Here is a 22274-nt window from a genome sequence, read left to right as displayed (position 1 = left end):
CAGAGTCACTGGCATCTGCAATATGGTGATCCAGAACACTACAGCACCCATGTTTCTTTTAAAAACATGGTGAAGACAAGACTGTCTTCCATGACACAAACACCTAAGCAATGGGTGTCTGGAAAGGAAGTAATACGCAGAGGTAAAATACACAGCTTGGGATGAAAAACAATGGCATGAGTTGGTGGACAGTGCTCTATGGAAAAAGAACATCAAAGCAAACTTTCTTCTGGTAGATGGATGAGGTGGGACCATGGATGGGAAGAGATTTAGTCCATTTATGGAAGGACATGGTAAGAGAAGTCCTGAATACAAAAGATGCCTCTGGAGAGGCATGAGCAAGACTCATTGAGAGAAAGCTTCCTTCCCAGCATTGCCACTGAGGCAGAGTCTTGAAAGGAGACGCTCCATCCTAGCCCTTGGGAGGCCTGTGTGAAACCTGTGACTGCATCCCTGAAAACATATTGTGGATGTCAAGATAGCTTTACATCACTGCCCTCCAGGGTTTCCTCCTCAGAACAGGTAACAAACCCCACTGCCTCCTTTGAGGTTACTTTGCACACAAGTATCTTACTTTTCATTAAAGAAATGGCTGACACAGCAAGGTCAAACTTTTGTATCATCTATATGATCAAGGTTTCAATGCATTTTTCTTTAGCCATGTCAGTTTATACTATCTTGGCAGAAAGCCAAGAAAGTTGAAATTTTAACAATTCACAAAATGAAAACCTGGGATATTTTCTCCTAAAAATGGTATTTACCAACAGCCTACACAGAAAAATGTGCAAGCATTGAAACACTATGTTTGGTTTTCAGTACTATGAATAGCTATCATGTCATACCTTTCATTTAACATCCTGTCACTTGTAATCTCCTGTGTTTCTTTTCATCTACAGTGCAATCTGACTTAGTCATTCACTGGACTGACAAAGTAATCTATTAAGGCAAGTGGAATTACAAGTAAAATGAAGTGATAATTCTGCCAGAAAGAAAACTACTCCTTGAAATATTAAATCATATTTATTTGATGTACCAACCAATTTTACTGTTGGCAAAGCATTTAAACACAGAAACACATTTATATTTCCATGCTAATAAAGGGACTCAAAATGCAAGTACTAAATTAAAAGACAGTCTATGTCAGAAAGATTATTTATTACACTACTCACAACCTTTGTGATGTGATGTGATGTAGCAGGACTGTAATGACTAAGCTGCAGAACATAAAAAGCAACATATTGTGCAATCTTTTTCACACAAACCCAATACTAATACTAATTTCTTCATCTCTAAATCCTTTTTGGGTTCTAAGAGTGGCTTTAACATTTAGTGATTTTTTATTATCCTTTATAAGGAGGATTTGTTTTTTTAAATACTGAATGTTTCATAAACACACTGAAATAGTAAACTAAGCGAGTGTTTGCTTAAAAAAAAGAAACATATAATACAAATTTCATATATCTACATATCCTTCCCTGACTTTTTTTGACTAAAATTCATTGAATTTCTCTCACCTCCTATTACCTATTGGGAGAAGTTACAAAGCAAAAGCACAACAGAATCACAGAAGAGGTGCCACAATAATATATACAAGATCAATACAAGCAAATGCAACCTAGATTACTTGAAAAGGCTGTTAAGAGATACTATTAGGCAATATTGTAATGTGTGTAATACACAAACAGAATGATATAGATAGACCAATACGTAGCACTTATTTAACATATTATATGTCAAACCTTAGAGTTTCAACTTCATTGCATATGACAAGATTTTGGTACCTGATTAATTCCTAGGGTTTTTTCATCTTTTATATTGAAGCCCCCTCCCCTTCTCAAACTTTATATATGAGAAGTGGAGAGGTCTATGGATTGCCTCTTATTTTAATGCTGATCCTGCAAACTACTTAAATGCATGGTAAGCATGTGAGTAATTTTATTGAGTTTAATGAGACCACTCATGCATTTTAAGTTAATCTCATGTCTGAAACAGCAGAAAAAAAGCCCATACAGAAATCTAAGTAGCAGGAATACACAATGTTGCAGGACAATAACGACTGTGCTTTAGGCTATGGCAGCTCATTGGAGGGGTAATGCTCTTGCTGCCTTTCTGAAGCAGAGTTTGTGCACATTAAGAACACAGGAAAGACTTCTCAATGAGGGACAGCACATTTGTTGAAAGACAATTTGTTCAGGGACAATACAGGAAGAATGGCTGTGGACACTCTAGGTGAATGGCACATGGAGTTTCAGAGGTCAGTAAGTTAAAGACTGTTCCAGGTTCAGAACTAGGATGCATTGGATGATGGACAGAAACTGGGAAGGAATACAAAAGGATCTCTTTCCCTTTTCCTCCACTGTGGTCTTCCTTCTGGTTTAAACTAAAGATAGCAACTCTAGAGCTTCTAATGAGAGATTACAGCAACATTTCTCTTTGTGGCAGGAGACAGGTCCTTTAGCCCACCCTCTTCTACTCTTCTAGATACCTTTTATAATTTCTAACAGAACACATATACAAAAATTTAATTATGAAACATTCACCCTTTATGAATAGTCAATGGGTACAAAAGCTTTCATTGGCAGACAAAACTCAAACAAATACACTTATTGTGTCATCCTGTTCCTCAAGAAATAAGAATAAAAATGGCAAAAATATTTCAGTCAATATAAAGAAGAAGATAAATAACAGATATATAATAGATACATAATAATAGATATATAGTAGATATATAATAATTTAATGGTGAAGAAAAATAAGTCAGGTAGAATCCATGCTAGCAAGGTTAAAGGCAGTAAAAAGTTGTTCATTAAGGTTATTAGGAACAACAGAAAATAAAGACCTTCTAATAGATGTTTACTGTAATTTTTTTTTAAAGAGGCAAAAGAAGTAGACCGTTTAATACATTCTCCTATTCTTTTTTTTTTTTTTCCTGTAAAGAATGACAAGAGGAGGAACAAGCATTTTCTAAATCACCAGTAAGAGGTCTGTGAATTTATAACTCACATGCAATCTTTAGGCCTGGACAGCTAGCAACCACACAAAATCTCTGGATATTGAGGTCCATGAATGCAAATAAGTAAATTTTTAATAAATCTCTGGAACTGCATGAGACTGAAAAACTTTAAAGCCTATAAAAGATTCAAAAATGCACCTTCAATGGTTCAAGGATCATTAATCTAGCTTGAGTCCCAAAGCAAACAGAAAAAAAATTACTTTAAAACATGCTTGAGATCCAGCAAAAGCAGTATAATTGATGTCAGTCAATAAAATTTCTTACGACATTAGGACCTGTTAAACAAACTCTATTTCATTGCTTCCAGAAGTTAAATGCTGATTGATAGGAACTGCAAGAAGGTTATACACTTAGAGATCTATAAGGCATTCACAAGACATTCTTATTGAAAAAAAACTGAATGACAGGACACTTTAATGGACTGAAAATTAAATAGATTGAAAACTAGCTAATTAACATAGTTTTCAGTGGAAAATCATAGCTGAATAAGACTGTTTCTAGCAGGACTCCCTTGGGATTGATGCATGTTCTGCTGTTTTTCCACATTTTCATCAGTGATCTAGAAGTAAGTATAAAATCCCTGCTTGCAGTGGATATATTGCAGATAACACAAAGAGAGGGAGGAGGGTAAATAATGAAAAGGCAGGCAGCTGTATAGGGCCATCTGGACTGCTTGGTAAGCTGGGATCAGCAAAACAGAATCCATTAAACCATAGGCATGGAACAAGCAAAATTATAGAGTCTGGAAACAGGAAATACAAGTCATGACACTGTTCTGTAAAATGCATTCTAGAAAAAAGTGTTTGGATAAAAGTTAATATGATCCTGGGATGTTTAAGCAAGCTACCTAGCTACAGATGTAAAGAGTGATCTTACTTAGACATTCAGAAATTAATATCATAGGATACTGATGATATTACTAAAATAATAGGAACATTTTAATACTTCCCAAATACCTTCTAAAAGCATTTGGTTATTTCATGTAGCATAACAAGGCAAATTTGTGTCCCAAGAATACTTTAAGATGTAGACATTTGCATGAAGATTAGCATATTGTATCAGAGTAAAGTAAGAAGTTTTCAAAGAAAACAATGCCACAAAATGTTTTGAATTTTCCTAGGGAATCAAAACTCTAAAATCATTATATAAAGTATACTTTTAACTAATCAGTTAGTCAATTGATTCATAACAATAAAATATATGCAAACTAAACCTAAAATAGAATAAAATATCAAGAAGTACTAATTAAAAAGCAATTATTAGAAAATTTGGGCTTTTCCAAATTAATAGTTTACACTGATCATGCAAATGTTTTCAGAGTACACAATATCCACATGCCTAGAACATTTAAGAATAAAAATAGCTACATCATGTGAAAAACAAGACATAAGGATGGAAGATACCCTGAAGCAAACTAAAAGTTGCAAATCAGGGTAGATGTGAAGCATATGAAAATGGTCGCAACACAGCATGAACTACTCTAAAGTTAAACAGTGTACAAGTGTGTTTGAGATGAGGATTGAGTGAAAAATCAGTTCCTTCACAGCTGGACATGTATGTAGCTTTTTCGTCACTGACTACAGTCTTCTATCCAACAGCCCATCTTTGAAGTGGAAAAAAGTAAAAGCACTTGTGAAAGCCATGGTAACAGATAAAGAAACATCAGTTTAGTCAAGATGATGTGAATCAAAAGGAAAATAATCTGTCCTGGCAAGTTGGCCAGTAGTTTGGTCATATCTGATCAAACTGAGGAAAATTACTAAACTGAATGAAAAGAAAGTTGAAATGAATCCAAATATCATTGATAATTCACAGAAAGTAGAAGTAAAATGCATCAACTGTGTTATATCTGCAAGTGAGTAATGAGGGGCTGAGGAATCATACCTATGCCCCTTGAAGCAGAACTAGGCAGACTTCAGTAGGCAGTTCAGAGAGTTTGAACAGTCTCAGCATAAAATATATGAAAGCCTTCAAACATTTTTGAGATATACAATGAAAAATATTCAGCCAAAACTTCCAAATCAATCATTAGCTCTTGATCTACCCAGGAAGTCCCCCCAAAGAACACAAACAATCAAACAAAAATAGGGCTTCCAAGCATGTGGAACAGTAACACAATAACACAGAGCAGCAATCCTCAGCAGATGGGTATAACTTATTCTCCCCCTGGAATAGAATACCTTGTTCAAAACAACATTTTAAAGAACTTCTACATGCTCTCTAAAGATACAAGCAGAGAGGGAGTCTAAGTGTACGCAATGCAATGCTGCTATGACACAGAGACAATCAAATTACTCACAAGCAGCATTTGCCCTTGGAAGACAGTGTTAGCCAGGCCCTGATGCCATCCCTGTGACTTCTATTCCAACATTTCTGCCTTCCCCATTTGACTGAATAGGTCAAGAAGACCTGGCATTATCCCTGCTATACTAAAGCCACTGAGACAATAAACCTCCTAGCAAAGCAAAGGGCAGAAGGGCAGCTAAATCCCCAATATGATTCTCTCACTCTTTCCCCATTAATCCAACTGAAGAAGTCTGCTCAAGGAATTCTGATACTCATGAATAATAAATTCAGTCACATCATCAACATGAGCAAGGAATTTCCCTGAAGGACAGCTGAAAAAGAGAGTATAATAACCTAGAGAAGGAATAATCCCTCCAATTCCCTTGTGCAACTGAAAAGGAGTTCTCAAAGCCCATTCAGCTTATAGAGGTTAAATAAATTATTAGATGAAAACCAGATATAGGAGGTAAACTTGCTCCAATATTCAAACCACAAAGATTAAGAGAATTTTTCCTATGACATTACAGAATCAAAAACCTACTTCTAATTAAGACAATTTAACACAACACAAACATTAAGCATTCTACAAAAGAAAAAAAGATTGCCAAAACAGACATGTTGGAAATACACTTAAGGCTTACCCAAGGTCATGCTATTGAACTAGAGCTTTTTTGTTTGCTGAAGCCTTCAGAAGAAATTTATATGTGGAGTAAAGGTAGGGACACTGCCATATTGTCCACCGAGAAAGAACTACTTAATAGGAGATGAAAGGAATTTTTTTTTCCACCCGCTCTTTTGAAATAACTGCTGAAAATTGGATTCAGGTAGGAACACCATAGTTACAAGGTTTGTAAAAATCAAAGGTAAAATTAAAACACCAGACTCCTGGACAGAAGTAATTTAAGGAGGATGTTAACAAAGAAAGTTCAGGATTATGTACATCTAATGACAAGACACTAGAAAAGAATGGAGAATAAGGAAAATTGAGTGGATACGGAGGATCTATGTAGTTAGGGAAAATCTCCTTGGTTGTCAAATGTAGATCTGTGAGAAGCAAATATAGGTTTCTCCCTTGCGTTTACTATAAATTAGAGTTTATGTATGCCAAAGGATGTAAGCAGACATCTGGATAACATCTAGAGATGATAAACAATAACCTGCTTCTTATATTTCTTTTACAGTTCAAAAATAAACCCATGTTAACACATTTATCTAAGTAATATCTAGAGGGGGGTCTGGACAAGCTGGATTGATGGGCCTAGGCCATTTTTATGAGGTTTGACAAAGCCAAGTGCAGGATTCTTCTCCAGGCAGCTCAACAGGCTGGAAAGATTCCCAGTGCTAAAGGACCTGGGGGTGCTGGTCAGCAGCTGACTGAACTTGAGCCAGTGTGTGCCCAGGTGGCCAAGAAGTCCAGTGGCATCCTGGCCTGGATCAGCAATGGTTTGGTGAGTTACTGTCCCCCTCTACTCAGCACTGGTGAGGCCAAACCTTGAGCACTGTGTTTGTTAAATTCTGTGCCGCTCAATGCAAAAAGGACATTGAGGTGCTGGAGTGAATCTAGAAAAGGGCAATGAAGGATCTGGAGCACAAGTCTAATGAGGAGCTGGAGAAAAAGAAGTTCAGGGGAGACCTTATCATGCTCTGCAACTACCTGAAAGCAGACTGCAGTCAAGTGGGGGTCAGTCTCTTCTCCCAGGTAACAAGTGACAAAAGGAAATGGCCTCAAGCTATGCCAGGTGAGATTTAGATGGGATATTAGGAAAAATTTCTTCACTCATAGGGTTGTCAAGTATTGGGACAGGCTGCCCAGGGAAGTGGTGGAATCACTGTCCTTGCAAGTGTTCAAAAACAGTGTCCATGTGGTCCTTGGAGACATGGTTTAGTGGTGGACCTGACAGTCTTAGGTTAATGAGTGAACTTCAAGACCTTGGAAGTATTTTCCAATCTTGATGATTTAAGGATTTACAATTATGAATTCCCATAAGAAACATGTAGTGTGCTTAAAAATCCCATGAGATTCAGCATCAAAATTTATGAGAATACCTTTTTTAGATTCTACTGTCATGAACAACAAATGTCTTGTACTTTCATCAAGGTTTAGGGATGTCTCATGTGCAAATTATGACAAAAAAAAAAGGTACTTAAAATTTCATTTTCTTCTCAACAAGCTTTGTCTTGTAACGGAAGAAAAAACCCCAAGCAAACAACATACGAATAAGTGTGAAACTCCCTTCAAAACAGTTAAACTGTTTTCAAACTAGACATCAATTAAATAATTAAATCTTCATCAGAAGACTGATGAAAGTACAGATTTCCCCATAATCAGGAAGAAGTCCTTACTAGGCAATTGTTGGAACTAAAATCCCAAAGGATACACTACAGCAGTAAAAACACTGTATAGAAATTTTCATCAAAGAACATAAATTTGACCTTAGCAGGCAACAAACAGATCTGGCAGTAGCACTAAAATAAGTATACCGCTTCACGTATGGGTCAAAATCTCTACACAGCAGTCACTCATCTCAGTAGTTAGAAGTTGCTGGACAGATAGCAGATGTGGTTGATCTAATGTCTAAACAAGAATATGATTAAAGAAATAATCAAAAAATCTTTCACTGGAGTTTTATCAGAAGGGCATCACATTTGTAAAGAGGAAAATCAAATACCAGCAACAGCCTTCTCATTTCTACAAAAAGAGCATAATAATCACTACAAAACATATTCAAATGTCAATAAGATAAAATAATCCCCTGAGTAATGAAATCTAGGTTCACCCTTACCTGCAAATGAGTGTGTCATACTTGTTCACAATCAAACCACAACGCAGGGAAATTCCCTTTCCTCACTCCATGAACAATTCAACTTATTCCAGAAATGCAAGGTTAGAAGAGATGACTAAATGGTCCTTCCTGCTCTTGTATTCTCTCATGCCTTATTTTATATGTTCTTTGTTCTACATGTTAATACCCACTACTTTTTCAGGCCTTTTGCTATGGGATTCAGACACAAACCCTGGGTATGCAGGATTTTCCCTCTCTGCATCTCTAGCCATTGCAGCACGAATTCCTGAATCACAGGAACAATTTTTCATATTCAAAAGTCTCTTTGAAGAAATATTGCAAGTAATTTGAGTGAGTTACCTCCTTGCCAAAAGCTGACATTTTGGGGTTTTTTTCCTTTTAAAAAACTTCAAGATCCTAGAAATCAAGTCAATGTACTCAAATATGACTGTGATGTTTGAATTAATAAATTTATCTGTGCAGCTCTTAGCTAAGCAGATATATCATACCTATTATTTCCAGAGTCATTTAATATTAATGATATTAAATGGATTATTAAAAACCCTCACAGAGATATTACCTCAGTTATTTAAACCAATGAAGAAGACGGTATCCTCCACTCCAGATATCAACTTTAGAATATTGCATCATTATAAAAGAAAACCAGTTCTGATTGAAACACCTATTTTAATGATGCTCAGTGTGTATAATAAATTGAACCACTGTAAATGTCACCTGAAAGGATATAAAATTCAATTCTTTCACCATCTGGAAAGTACTCCTGATTAAGTTGTTCAGCAATGCGATTGTATCACCTAAACAAACTAATTAACATCAGAATGACACATTTCGCAGTTTCACTGGCATTTATCTGTGTCCCATTCATTCTACACAAGTTTTTTCCCAGAATGACCTCCTGCTCAAATAGTGCCATGAAGTTAGTGCATGTTAACTCTCTTTTCAAGACTAAGCACATTTTTCATTAGACCTTACACAATGCGACACCTCTATTCAGTAGAGTAAAACAGACTGAACAACAAATTAGTTTTGGAACATGAAATCTGGAACCATCAAAGTCTCTTCAGCTAAACAGCCACAAAGTCTCCTCAGCTACAATGATTTACACCTTTTTGCTCCTCAATTTCCTTCTTTTCCTTTTCCTTTTCTTTTTTTTTAAGAGAGCACACATGAAGTAATTTTTATAAGTCACCTTTTTTATCTGAGGAATTTAAATTGCAAATAAAAAGGAAACGCTATTTTCCATAACTGCATCATTATGAATTCACAATTCATAGCTAATTCTTCTCTAACTTTACATGGAAACAGTCATTGTATTCTATACAGAAATTACCACACAGATTTTCTGCTCCTGCACGTACTGATGTCAACCTAAGACAACATCAAAAAAACACTGTTCGCAAATTGAAAAGCACCCCAACAACATGTTAATCTATGATTAATGGTACCTACCACCAGCCAAGGCCAAAGCTATTATTCTGAAGTGCTGAAGTGTTGTTTCTGTTCAATATTACACTGCATAACTTCACAGTAAATTGGTTTCCATGTTTATTGCCAAAGTAATTAAAAATTCAAAAGGTTGCTGTTTGAGCAGAACATTATGGAAAAGTATTAAATACAATTGAACCTGGAGATTATTTCTTTTTATAGTGAGAGAGCAGCAGGATGGGAGGAGCAACTTGAAGAAGGAAGGTCATATTAGAAATTTGAATTTTAGCAAGCACATTTCAGTGAAATGTCTACTGTAGGAAAGGGCACAAGAAAAACTAAAAGGAGGCAACTGGTTCTAAAATCTTTAAAAAAAAAACCCAAAAAATTACTTCTGAGAGCTGATTCAAAAAAAGGGTGAAGACCAAGGGAGTCAAATGGATTATATGATGCAAGCATTAAAACCTATATCTGGTTTTTCTTTATACTATCTTAACTCTATTTACTAAAGTACTTTTTTAATGTCAGAGAGGATTCCGGAGCATTACCTACAAAACAATAATTTTTTAAACCCTTTGGGAATAATAAGGTAGAGGAAGGAGGAGAAGGTGAGAGGGTCCAAACCTCAAAGAAACCCAACTTTTCCATCAGGTTTAATTTCTGTAAGTTGAATTTTACTAGTGTATATCCTTGGAAGAGATTATTTTTAACTACTGCTATAAAATTAGTAATTCATAATGTCTAGAAATTGCAGGCTTACAGCCACATCCAGTGCTTCAGCATGATCCATCATTGTGCACATTTCAGCTGGCAGCAGCTGATGGCATCACCTGGAGCAAACAAACACCCAGTAGTAAGGAGAATTAGAAGTTAAGGGTGTGTAGTCCCCCAAGAGAGATGGCGATCAAAAGGATGTGATGATGAATAAGAGGTGTGTGGGAAGAAATTCTCAGCTGAGCTGTACATGAATGTCTACATTATGTGCAGCAGCAAAGAGATACACTGTTATCACTCTTACTTTGCTCTCAGTGAAGGCAATGATTGTACATGTTCAACTGAAAATCCATCAATCGAACAGACAGCACATGAATTTTGTCTGTGACACAGATCTAATCTCTACCAAGAGTGAGCAGCAATGACAACATTGTCTCCCTCTTGCTGTCACACAGCTGAACAGTAAAGCCTCACCTATGCACACCCAAAACCTGCTCTCAGCCTCCCAGGAGACTTCACTGGGGTCCCCTGTTTTCTGTGTCCCTACACACCTTCTGGAGAGAAAAGCCAGAGACGCCTCAAGGTCCCCAGCTGGAATGACAGTCATGATGAAATGTTTAAGACACTTAATTAAGACGAGATTTTGAGTCTTCAACTTGGTATTCATTTTTTGAATTGAAACACTCTTAACCCTAAACCATCCATGGACACTCACTTGGGTTCTTATCTTGACAGAAGGTTATTTCTAAAAATCATAGATAAGAATAGTGGAGTAGAAGAGTTGTCCATTACTAAGGCTTCATAACAGCTTTAGATAGTCTTCAGTGTCCTTATTATCAAAAAGCTTCTCCTGACCTCCAACCAAATCTTCTTTGCCACATGCTCAGCAAATTATTTCTTGCTCTTCTTCCCAATGGATATGAAAAAAATCCTCCCTCCACATGAAAGTTATTTACATGTGAGTAGATGCACAATGACCTATTCTTTGCTTAGACTAAGGAAGTCCTTTATCCTCCATCTATTGATTTTCCATATAGGTTTTATGGATGCTGCCAACTTTGTCCCTGAGCTTTTTGGAGTGTGCAATTCTATGGAGCTAATTATGATGATAATTAAACCAAAATAATGGTCTCTGTTTTCTCACTGACGTCAGCACAAGTTAGAAAGAGAATCACTTTTTCTTTCATATTGTGAATGTAAATTCAACGAATGCTCTCATTTAACATTTAAAAAAAAATGACAAGCCCAAGCATACACCATAACATCTCTATTAATATAAATTAGCATTGGTTCTGAGCTTAACTTACTCCATTTGAGATGATTAGATATAATTGTGCAACAATTAAGGATTGACTGACATGCACCAGATGGAATAAATTTGATTTCACAAGTAGCCAGTATAAAGTCCACATAATTAACCCCCATTCTGATATACAAAATTTTGTTTGGAAAAGAGCACTAGGTTTCCAGTCTCTCAGCATTTTAATAAGTAAATTATTAGTCCATTTTTTCCTCAGATGGATGAAATCATTAATTTTATCAGATAATTCTATCCTCCAACTACAGATCCATATAATAATTCAGCCTGTAGTTGTTTCCAGCTTAATAAAGCTGGATGGGAGCCCTACAAACTTTAATCATCCATTGACCAAGGTAAATATTACTAGGAAAAATCACATTTAAAAAACAAACAAAAAAAAAAACCAGAACAAAAACCAAACCAAACCAAAACAAACAAACAAACAAACAAACAAACAAACAAAAAAAAAAAAAAAAAACAAAAAAAAAAAAAAAAAAAAAACAAACAAAAAAAAAAAAACCACAAAAAACTTGTCTCCCTAAATGACATGAGCAAAACTTCCTTCACCTTCAGGGGAAAGGATAATGAAATTGGTGCCACAGGCACATCGGAGAGCTCACATTCACTCAATATGTAAAACTAAGTACAAGATAATAAACATAAGCTGTTGAGCAGTAGTTTCCTACTGAATATATGAGTGTGTGTCAGGCAAATCCTCGGCCAAAAAAATTAAGAGTCAGTTGACACAGAGCTCAATTTTGAGACCAAAACTTAAATCCAGAATGAGACACGGTTCACAGCAAAGAAGCATACCATGGAAAAGCCATTCAGGAGAAACAGAAATATCCTAGAAAAAGAAAAGATCTCATCAATGTTCCCCAGCTGGCTTAGGTAAGGTATATGAAATAACAGGAAAGGTGTACACAATACCATAATGCTCTACATTTCCCAAATAAAGGTTTTGACACATGTAAAGAAATCTGAGTAACTCACAAATACAAAAACAGTAGAAAAATGTCTACCAAAAAAAAATTGGAATAGCTAATTATAAATACAAATGAATGCAGCTATTTTCATACTGAATCTGAAATACTGAAGGGATGTAAACAACAGAATTATTAACTGTACACTCTAAACAGATGCAGACTCCTTTGTACAGGAGTACATAACACCATGTGTTGCCAAGATGGAGGGCTGGTTTATACACATTAGAAATTATGTGGTCCATATTTAAGCACATGCAAAACTTCAGAAAAACAGTTGGTGTTTTTGTCTATGTGTTTAAATTGCCTATACTTTGGAATGTGACAATTAGAACTTATTTTCATTTCAAGACACAGAATGAGATCAAAACAAGTAATGGGCTTATGTATGGATGTAGCAAGCTGTCATCCTGCAGTGGAGAATTAAAAGGTCATAAAAGGTCATAACAGCTTTGTTTCTCTCATATGGAATGGTTAACACTAAAAAATATGTTTCCAATTTCAGAAAAGTAGTAAATGAAAAAAGACATGCAAATTTCATTTATTTCATATGGGCAGTTTTGTTGCTGCTAAAATCAGAAAAAAGAATAAATACAATACAATTAATAAAAATAAAGTAGGTGTATATAGGTATATTTCTTTTATTTCTGATCAAATACAATTTCTTTAGCCTTGAAAAAAGCATTACAATTTTATTTGTGCATCTGTAATGTAGGTGAAAAAGGATCTTGACCTCTGTGTTGTTTATAAGGCAGTTAAAAAGGAAAGTGTTGCTCATTAGATTTCTACTGACAACAGCCAGCTGTGGGAGACCTGTGTTTATTTCCCTTTTGCACCCAAGATGATTTGAATCTATATCATCCTTTTCCCAGGAGACTGCCTTAATCACCATAGTGTAGCTGTTGGAGGGGGCTTCGTTTATCAAGAAAATTATAACTGAAGGCAACTGAAGGGAAAACGTTTCAAACTTTCACAGTAAACAGGCCTACATTACCTATGTCATTCTTATTCTCATTCAGATTTTTCATTAACTGCAGCAGAACTTCCTGGCAGAATTCAAACAGTGAATATTCAAAGGAGATCCTCCTCCCCACTTCAGAAATAAGATCTGAACAAAATTTCAGCAGTGTTGGGTTTCTATTATGACATCTGAAAAGTCCATCTGCACCGGATGCAAACTCCATGTGCAGATATTGAATTAAAATTACCATTTATTATTGCACCAAGTTGGATTTTCTGAAGCATTCATGATTGAAGACTTAATAAACTCATGGGACTTCAACCAAGAGCTAACTCATTCTGGTCAGAGCAAATGCAAACATGGTAGTGCTTAAAAACAAACAGGCCAACAGAAATCAGTCACCTGCCAGACAGCATTACAATTTTCCCCGATAGTATGTCAACAGAAGTTTAAAATTGTAATTAATCTGTATTCATTTCAGAGAAACAGCTTCTTTTTCTTTTTTTTTTTTAATGGAAAAATAGAACAATAGGAAGAAAAAAAAGGGAATATTGCCTGCCAAGATTTCAACGCTGAATAAACAGCCATGCTCGGAAAGCTTATTACAGTGTTTGATTTCCCAACCACACTAATGTATTCTGCACTTTTCTATCATGTCTGACAGCACAGGAACACATTAATGGAAAAAATGATGAATTTTTTAACTAGCATCTTGGATAAAATATGGGTCCTAACTAAAGTTGGTGTGACATATTAACCAAATGGTAAATATCCAGGATTTTATGCATATGGGGCAAAAAGACCTTAGTCGCTTGATGGCCTCATCATATCTAGCATAATTTTTGGAGACCAATAAATAGACCCAAAATACTGTGATGTACTGAAAAAAAAATTAATTCTATAAGAATAAGTTGGTCTCAATACTCATACCTTTGGCATAATTTATACAAGAGCAGTTAACTTTCATGGAAATAATTTTGTGTCTGTCACGTTGTTGAGAAACACATTTCAAAAGTAACTGTAAACCACAAGATAGAAGTTCCACAAAAATGTTGAAATTAACTGAAGGATACACTAACAAAAGGGAATTTTGTCAACTGTCAAGTAGTATTTTTGCTACTACTTCTCTGCATTGGCTATTCATCTTTTCTATGTGTTGCTCTTCTGTTCATCTACTACAGTTTAAATCATACCATTATGATAATTTATTTTGATCATCTATGAAGTGTACTAATTTCTTTATCAAGCCTGTGACTTCTCATGAGATACATATTTGAAAGAAAAATAAACTGTTGCAGCTTTCCATTATGAAATTTTATCACCAAAGGAACCTATCACTGAAAGCTTAAATTTAAATGGAATTTCTACTGAGTAAATTAAGTCTTATTTCTTATTAAATTGGTTTCATCAGTTTTCTGTTTGTTGTCAACCAAAAGCTAGGAGCTTTAAAGCTAGAAAGTACATAGGTCATAAACGTTCCACTCTGGACTGTGTGGAGTAAACAATTCACAGGATCACTGAATGGGTCAGATTGGAAAGGTGTGCAGTGGATCATCTGGTCCAACCTCCCTGTTCAGGCAGGTTCTTCCCAGAGCACATGGCACAGGACTGCATTGTCTAAAAGCATTGCATGAATTAACAGTGATGCAGTTCATATCACTAAATCTACAACCAGTTAGACTGACATTTATTCTATTAATAATGTTGGGATTAGCACGTGCCATGGGCATACTGTGCCCAGAATCATTTAAATGTGGTAAATGTGGTAAACCAAGATCTATATCATCTGTGTCCAACTGGAGATAAAAACCAGCAGGTGTTGTATGAAACTCCCTGCAGATACAATGCTAAACATCACCTAGGCTAACATAAGTGCTACCGTGAATGAGAGCACATATCTCTCGATAATTCCAGCAAACATTACTGCTCTAATCAGAGGATCGAAAAAAGAATTGGTGACCTAGAGCACTGAGTGTCATATAAAGGAAAGTTCTATTCAGATGTGACAAAAATCATCCTTTGCCATTTGTTCTTTTTTATAAAGAATTAACATTCTCACTGTGAGATCGATTTGCTCAACAAGTTATTACATTAACCTTCTTAGTAATTTTCTTTCAAAGCGGTTTTGGAAATTCACACTTTTTTCACACATTTGAAAATTTAACCAAAATGACACTGCCCGCTTTTCAACAATCAAAAAGGACCTCAAATTTACAATTGAATACCTTCCCACCTGTCACCTTGGGATGGTACTTCAGAAGGCAACTGTAATTCAGATTCATTGCATTTATGTACTTCACACCTGTGGCTACCTACTAGCAGGGAGAGGTTCAAACATTACAGCTCTCGTTGGAAGGAAACTCCAAAGATCAAACTGTAAGTTCAAACAACCACATTTTTCCTCTGTGGTTCCAGTCTTCTAAAATCTGAGAGTCCTGCTGTTGAAACACCCTCCCATAAATCTGAAGAAGGTTAAGTGACCTACCTTAGAAAGCCCGCCCACTTCCAAATAGAAGCAGATAATGAAAACATTCCAGGTGACCCACAGGGCAGTCCACACCGTGTACTAAACACAAAGCCGGATGAGAGCAAAAAAAGAGAGAAAAATAAAAAGTGAAGATGAAACTACTTCATACTGAGCAGATCAATAATAAACTGATATCAATAAACATTGTTCTTCTGGGAACAGCCAAGAACAGACAGTTCAGAAAAGGAGCTCCCCCTGCAGAAGTCCCCTAAGAACCACCGGAAATTACAAATTCAATATTCATTGCTGTACTAAATAAATACCAATAAAATAGATTTACTCTTTACAGTTTTACATTATCTTGCTGATATCAATTAAGTCCAAAGTGCTGACCGAAACACAGGTTTTGGGACAACTCTGAGTGATTTTTAAATCATAATTTAACTCTCTTAAAGGATATTTCAGATAAGAAAAATACCTTAAATAAGTAAATAGTATTGAAATAACATTAATATATTAGGAAGAAAGGTGCAAGAAAAATCCCCACCACCAAACAAAACAGAAGATCTACTGATCTAGTAATCTAGATGTTTTTTCTTTTTAAACAAATAGGTAAGGTGTAAATCTGATCTCTTGAGAGTCTTTCACACTAAAACATACTTTATTACATTAAAATTAGCTCACTACTTCTCCAAGCCTTTTTGCCATGAATCTGATCCTACAAAGTACACATACCAGCTGATCATATCCATACCTCCTCTGGGTTCTCTAGCGTTGTACTGAACTCATACACCACCCACAGCATGAATGGGACATTAATTCATCTACTTTAAATCATCTTTTGCATTTAAACTCTCAACACAACAGAGTGGCACCATTTCTTTATGGATGCATTGTTTGCTGACATATAGCTGTACACTATCCCCAGTTAATCCTCCAGGCACCCCATCTCAGGAGCATTTCATCCTGATGGGCCCAGTGACCATGCTGGAGCTACATCCACCCAAAAAATCCAGTGAGCAGCAGCACTGCCACTTTACATTTACATACTTAAAGCCTTCACAGTGGAGAACTGCTGCCAAGAGCTTCTGCAAGCCTATTTATCTGTGGCCAGGTGAAGGTTAGGGTCTATTGTTTTGCTTCAATATAATCGTTAAAGCTTCACACACTGATCTACAACACATTGCACAGGTGCCATGCATACCCGCTTGGCTTTCTTGGGCACTTTTGGGTTTGTTCCCCTCTTTGTTCCTCTCCCTGTTATTTATAATGAAAGGTCCAGGTAAAGAGGATTGAGTTCTTCCCCTCCTTGAGTACTCTCCCCTGCATAGGGCCATTTCTGTACCAAAAAGGTCAACAGCTCCAATATATTTTCTTCTAAGCTATGCAGGCAGTTGGGCAAGGGCCCAAGAAGTAGGCCATTAAGCAACAAAACAAGAGTAACACTTCTGGGCTGTTTCCTCTGTCTTACAGAGACAAGAAGTGTGGCAACTGAAGACTGAGTTATTATAAAATAGACAAAGCCATTGTGGTCTGTGAGCAATACGAGCAGTGTTCATATGACTAACCTAGAGTATATCACATTTTACTACATTTGTTGACTTTGTAGTAACTTGATGTCATCCTCAACTACTGATTTTCTAACATTTATATTCAGAACATTACGTGCAGCAAGTTCAAAATTAATGAACAACTCACACAATCCCAGTAAAAAGCAGAATCAAGATTGTTTGAGAGTATTCTCCTTTTTAAGAAATAATTTTTTATCACTCTGTGAACTAAATCTGTCACCACAACAAAGGGAATTCTGTTTGATCTGCCAGGCCAAGCCAAATCTGCTAATGGCCTCATTCTGTTCCATGGGCACCAATGACAATTCTGTACTGTGCAGGCAAAAACCGTCTGAGCCTGCTTTACCACTCCAGGTTATGCTGTTTTACACAGTTAGGACCAGTTTGGTTCCTGATCCACCATGAGGATTACTGAAAGAGAAGTGCAGGTGCAAAGCAGGTGCGCACCTTGAAACCCTGCTGCTGTGTAGGGAGAGGCTCCTCCTACACTCTCACTGAGCTGCAGAAATCTAAATTTGGCTCCATTTGCTTTGTAAACATAGTAATAGTAATTAGTACGATATAATTTTTAAACTAGGAAAGTTATTGTCTTCTTGGATATTCAAGGAGCAAATTCTTTCCTTGCATAGTTTTGTAGGTACTTAAGGAAAGGTTAGAAGACAGGGAAGGCAAGAAAGCAAAATTAGGAAATGTCAGAATTTGGGATGTGCATGCCAACTTAATTTTTCTATTTTGTGGCTGTGCAATACAATGCAAAAATTATTAAAATCACCATAGATATATTTTTATTTTAAAAGAATCTTACCTCCCCTAACACATTTTATGAACAGCTAGCTCAATACTTCTTTTCTCCTTGTTGCTCAGACCCTGTTCTGAGGACAAAATATCAATTTCCTCATGAGGTTTACTAAGATGCTCATCGCTGTAATGTGCGAGAGCTGCACAAACATTAACTAATTTATTTTATGTTATAAGGGAATGATACAGCTCTCAGAATGCAAATGATGCTCTGATACATGCAGAGATTACATTCAGAAGTATTCATAGATTATAAGCATCCAACTCAAAGTCCTTAAGAGTTCATTTTTCAGAATGCTTGAGGTTATACGCTCAGTTTATAAAGTCAGTGTTCAGCTCCCTGTGGCTGAACGTGCAGCACTTGTGCAAATCAGATCACAAGGTCTCAAGACAAGAATCCAGAGTGCAAGGGGAAAACGAAGCATGTGACAAGTTTTGTTAAAGTGACCCTACTTTGTGTCAAAAGAGGTTTCAGTAGTTGAGAGCAGAGATAAAATTCAGCTACTGAGCACAGCCTTCACAGCAAAAGCAATCCTTTTTTCCTGGTAGCATGTGCCTCACTCTTCCCATTGTTTTCTGAAAATCAGGATTCTATTCTACATCTGTGATCACAAGAAAACCCCTAAATGTCTGTCCTTTCTACTGAAACTGAGGCAACAATATAGGAATTAGTAGGTATCTATCTAGTTCAAACCTGCAAATATATAAAAAGATCATAGTAAGACTAGTAATCATAGTAAGATTGCACAGAAGGACTTTAATGGCAGCTTCTCTAAATTTTTGAGTGTTTCTTTCTGAAAAAATTGTAATACTTTCTGACATTGCATGCATTGTGTAAATTTATATGTATACACCTTTTAGGTTAAAAAAACCCCACCAAACAATATTCCATATTGCGGCATCACACTAACACACTAATACCTGCTTGAGTCATTAAGACAGGGGTAACTTTTAGATCCGTTGTGCAGATTTTTATCTTTTTGTTAGCAAAGCAACAGCCCAAATTCTCATCCTCTGTGTGAAGGGACACATCATGCATGGTGGCAGTTTTCTCTCAGTGAATGACTAAGGTCTGAGACATCAGGTCCACACTGACCCTCAGGTTTCACTTCCCCCCTGAAGCACCTGTTTCATACTCTGATCTGCCATTCAACATCTCCCACTCCATGTCCTGAACATTATGCTGTCCATCCTGCTGGGTCTGTGCACTCTTACTCCCCACACACCCACCAGTTCCTGCCTAGTTCTTTGTCACCCACATGCTGTCCACCCTAGCTCAGCTGGCCTCATACTCAGTGTCACAATCCTCACCATATCTGGCGTGAAGAAGGAGTTTTCCACACAGGTTGAATGAATAAGAAGAGTTGGTATTTTTATTTTACACCCTGAACAACGTGCCACTTAAAAATTACTTGGACATTTTTGTAACAGATCCCTTCTAGAGGAAGGATCAAGTACAAGGTCTTTGGTTATTTCTCCCCATGATGCACTACATCTTTTCTTGCTTTTGGTCTTTTGACCTAAGGATTGTGTACGATGAGGTTTAAGGTAGTATTTGAAGTCTTACCAATAATGTGGAGGGGGTACTCATTAAACCTTAGAGGTTAAACTCTAATAAATATCTCCTTTCATAATGTCAGCCTCTCTACAGCAGTGAGATTTCTATACCTCTTGACTCTACAATCATATTGAAACCAATGCAGAGATACATTTCATATATGAATGAAATACACACATTTCTAGAGTTAAAATATTTGCACTGGATGGATATAATGTCACAAGAAAACTTGGTAAGGTAAAAGAGAAAAAAGGGAACTTTCTAAGCTTGAATATTACAAGAATTGTGGGACAAGTTTAGCTTTAATGAATAAACTATCTCAAGAGTATATTTAAATCTGAAGTGCAGCAACTACTCTGACAGTATCATTCATGGCATGAGGGAATAAATGTTTGCTTGGGGATAGTTCAAGGGAAAGGAGCAACTACTGAGTTGTCAAATCATCCCCCTGTAATACCTGCATCAGTACTTGCAGAGCCTTATTAGCCATATTTATGAAAGATGGCATGGGAAGTGACATAAATCAGCACGATGGAGCAGTAACAACATAGGACTTACAAGGAAGGATATTCAATGAGTAATTTTGGAAGCCTAAATATTTCACATGTGTTTTCATTGTCTGTATAACATTTGCTTGAATACTGAATAAAGTATCCTATGCAGCCTTTCTCCTACTATTTTGATTTTTTTATTTGTTTGGGGTTTTTTTAAGAAACTCTTCCCTGGCTTTTCAACTATATCCATTGCCTATATATCATATTATTAAATGGAATACATTAAGGCAAGTAAAACAGAGATTTCCACCATAGATTCTCCCTATTTAAGTGTATTATTCTCATCCTTCACTATTTATTAACACTTTTTTTTTTCAGCTTTGAGCCTGGCTCTTGCAATTTTAGCTATATGACTCATCATTCAGAAGCCTTTTGAAGTTCCAATTCAGAAGTAGCAGAGGGAGAAAATCCCCAAATTTAACAAGTATCCTGTCATCATCATTAATCAATTTTAACAGCCTGAAAATCTTGCTGGTGATAGCAAGATCTATTAAGAAAGGAAAAGCATGAACGAGGAAACAGATCACAGCAGAGCTCTGGAGCTTCATGAAAAGAGTGCAACAGCATAATGAGAACTGAAATTCAGCTGTTTCTTTCTCCTTTGCAAATGTTTGGGTAAGTTTCAAATGAGCTAATCTGGGAATATTAGGAATCAGCTCTGCACTTTTATGCCCCCTGGGAACTTTGCACAGATTTAATTCAGTCACAAAAAATTCAAATACTGAAAATAGTACATCCGCTTAGTGACAGGACAAATTGTTCACAACATTTATCTAAATTACTAATTAATACAAAACCTATTAGAAATAATTATTGGATTTAAACTAATTAGGACATTTGGAGTCAATGTTGTTCCCTCTCTCTGTTTCCTAAGCTCTGAAGACTTGAAATTTTAAGTAGGTGCAAGTGAAATTCCAGATTTATTTCAGAATCGCCATCCATATAGTCCTGTATCTGAGGGACTGTAGACAGTGAACTTGGAATGAGAATTCTATTCTTTGGTATTCACTACCCTACTTTAACTACTTGGAATGAGAATTCTATTCTACAGAGATGCCTCATGTATCAGCCACTGCATGGCAGCACTTAGATAGCAGGGCATTCTTTTTGGTGGAAAGCTCTCATGACAAATTTTATATCACTCAAAATAATTTCTTTATTCATAATTTTAATCTACAGTGGCTACACTTATGGTGCGTCTTACATGGTCACTAAATCCTAGTGATAAACTGGCCAGACTGGGTTCAATGGCAGTGGAAGAGTCAGAAGTATGCAACTGCTATTGTTTTTATCAATTGAACTCCCTCATTGAACTCCTTGGTTCTGCATATCTGCAACAAAAGTCTGCTCAGTTGTGCCTGCAGGAGCAGTTTCATATTTGACTGCAGTATAGATGTGCTTTAAATTATGGCCCTACATGTATTGCATTTATTCACTTACTTTCCCATTCCTTTACATATTTTAAAATTTGAGGACACTGAACACGACATACACAGCATAGGATGACAAAGTGAAAGCTTTTGTGTAACTTCACTTGTCAGGGAAACCTTCAGGCACAGACTTCATTGCACAGAAGATAGATTAAAAACATTCTCTTGAGGTTAAACAATGGCTCTAGAGCTGGTCAGCTGAAGTCAAGATCACCACCAGAGTATGACAGATTACCATGAGGACAATTTGTGTGCACACATGCCAGATTAATTTTGTGGGGACAGTTTACAGAAGTAAACCATTGTATTTTACATTATTCTCTCTTTACTTCGATTTTAATACTGTGATGGGATCATCTGCATTAGTTAAACTGATTTTCAGGGAAGTCTTCTGGAAAAGACAATGGATA

General features: G+C 36.3%; 1 protein-coding gene across 2 annotated transcripts in view; it reads right to left on the bottom strand.

Moving 5' to 3' along the window:
• NKAIN3 (sodium/potassium transporting ATPase interacting 3) overlaps positions 1-22274 on the bottom strand; it is a gene marked incomplete at its 5' end in the record, with an annotated part of 339113 nt that overhangs the window by 149232 nt on the left and 167607 nt on the right. For both annotated transcript variants that reach the window (XM_083864367.1, XM_083864368.1), the window contains one exon: positions 15972-16052. In XM_083864367.1, coding sequence (XP_083720493.1) covers positions 15972-16052 — 81 coding nt within the window. The remainder of the gene's footprint in view (positions 1-15971; positions 16053-22274) is intronic.

Source organism: Zosterops lateralis, assembly GCF_965231275.1.
Source record: "Zosterops lateralis genome assembly, chromosome: 1".
Taxonomy (NCBI): Eukaryota; Metazoa; Chordata; class Aves; order Passeriformes; family Zosteropidae; genus Zosterops; species Zosterops lateralis.
Note: the sequence above shows the minus strand (reverse complement) of the source record. Positions and strands in the feature narration are given on the sequence as shown.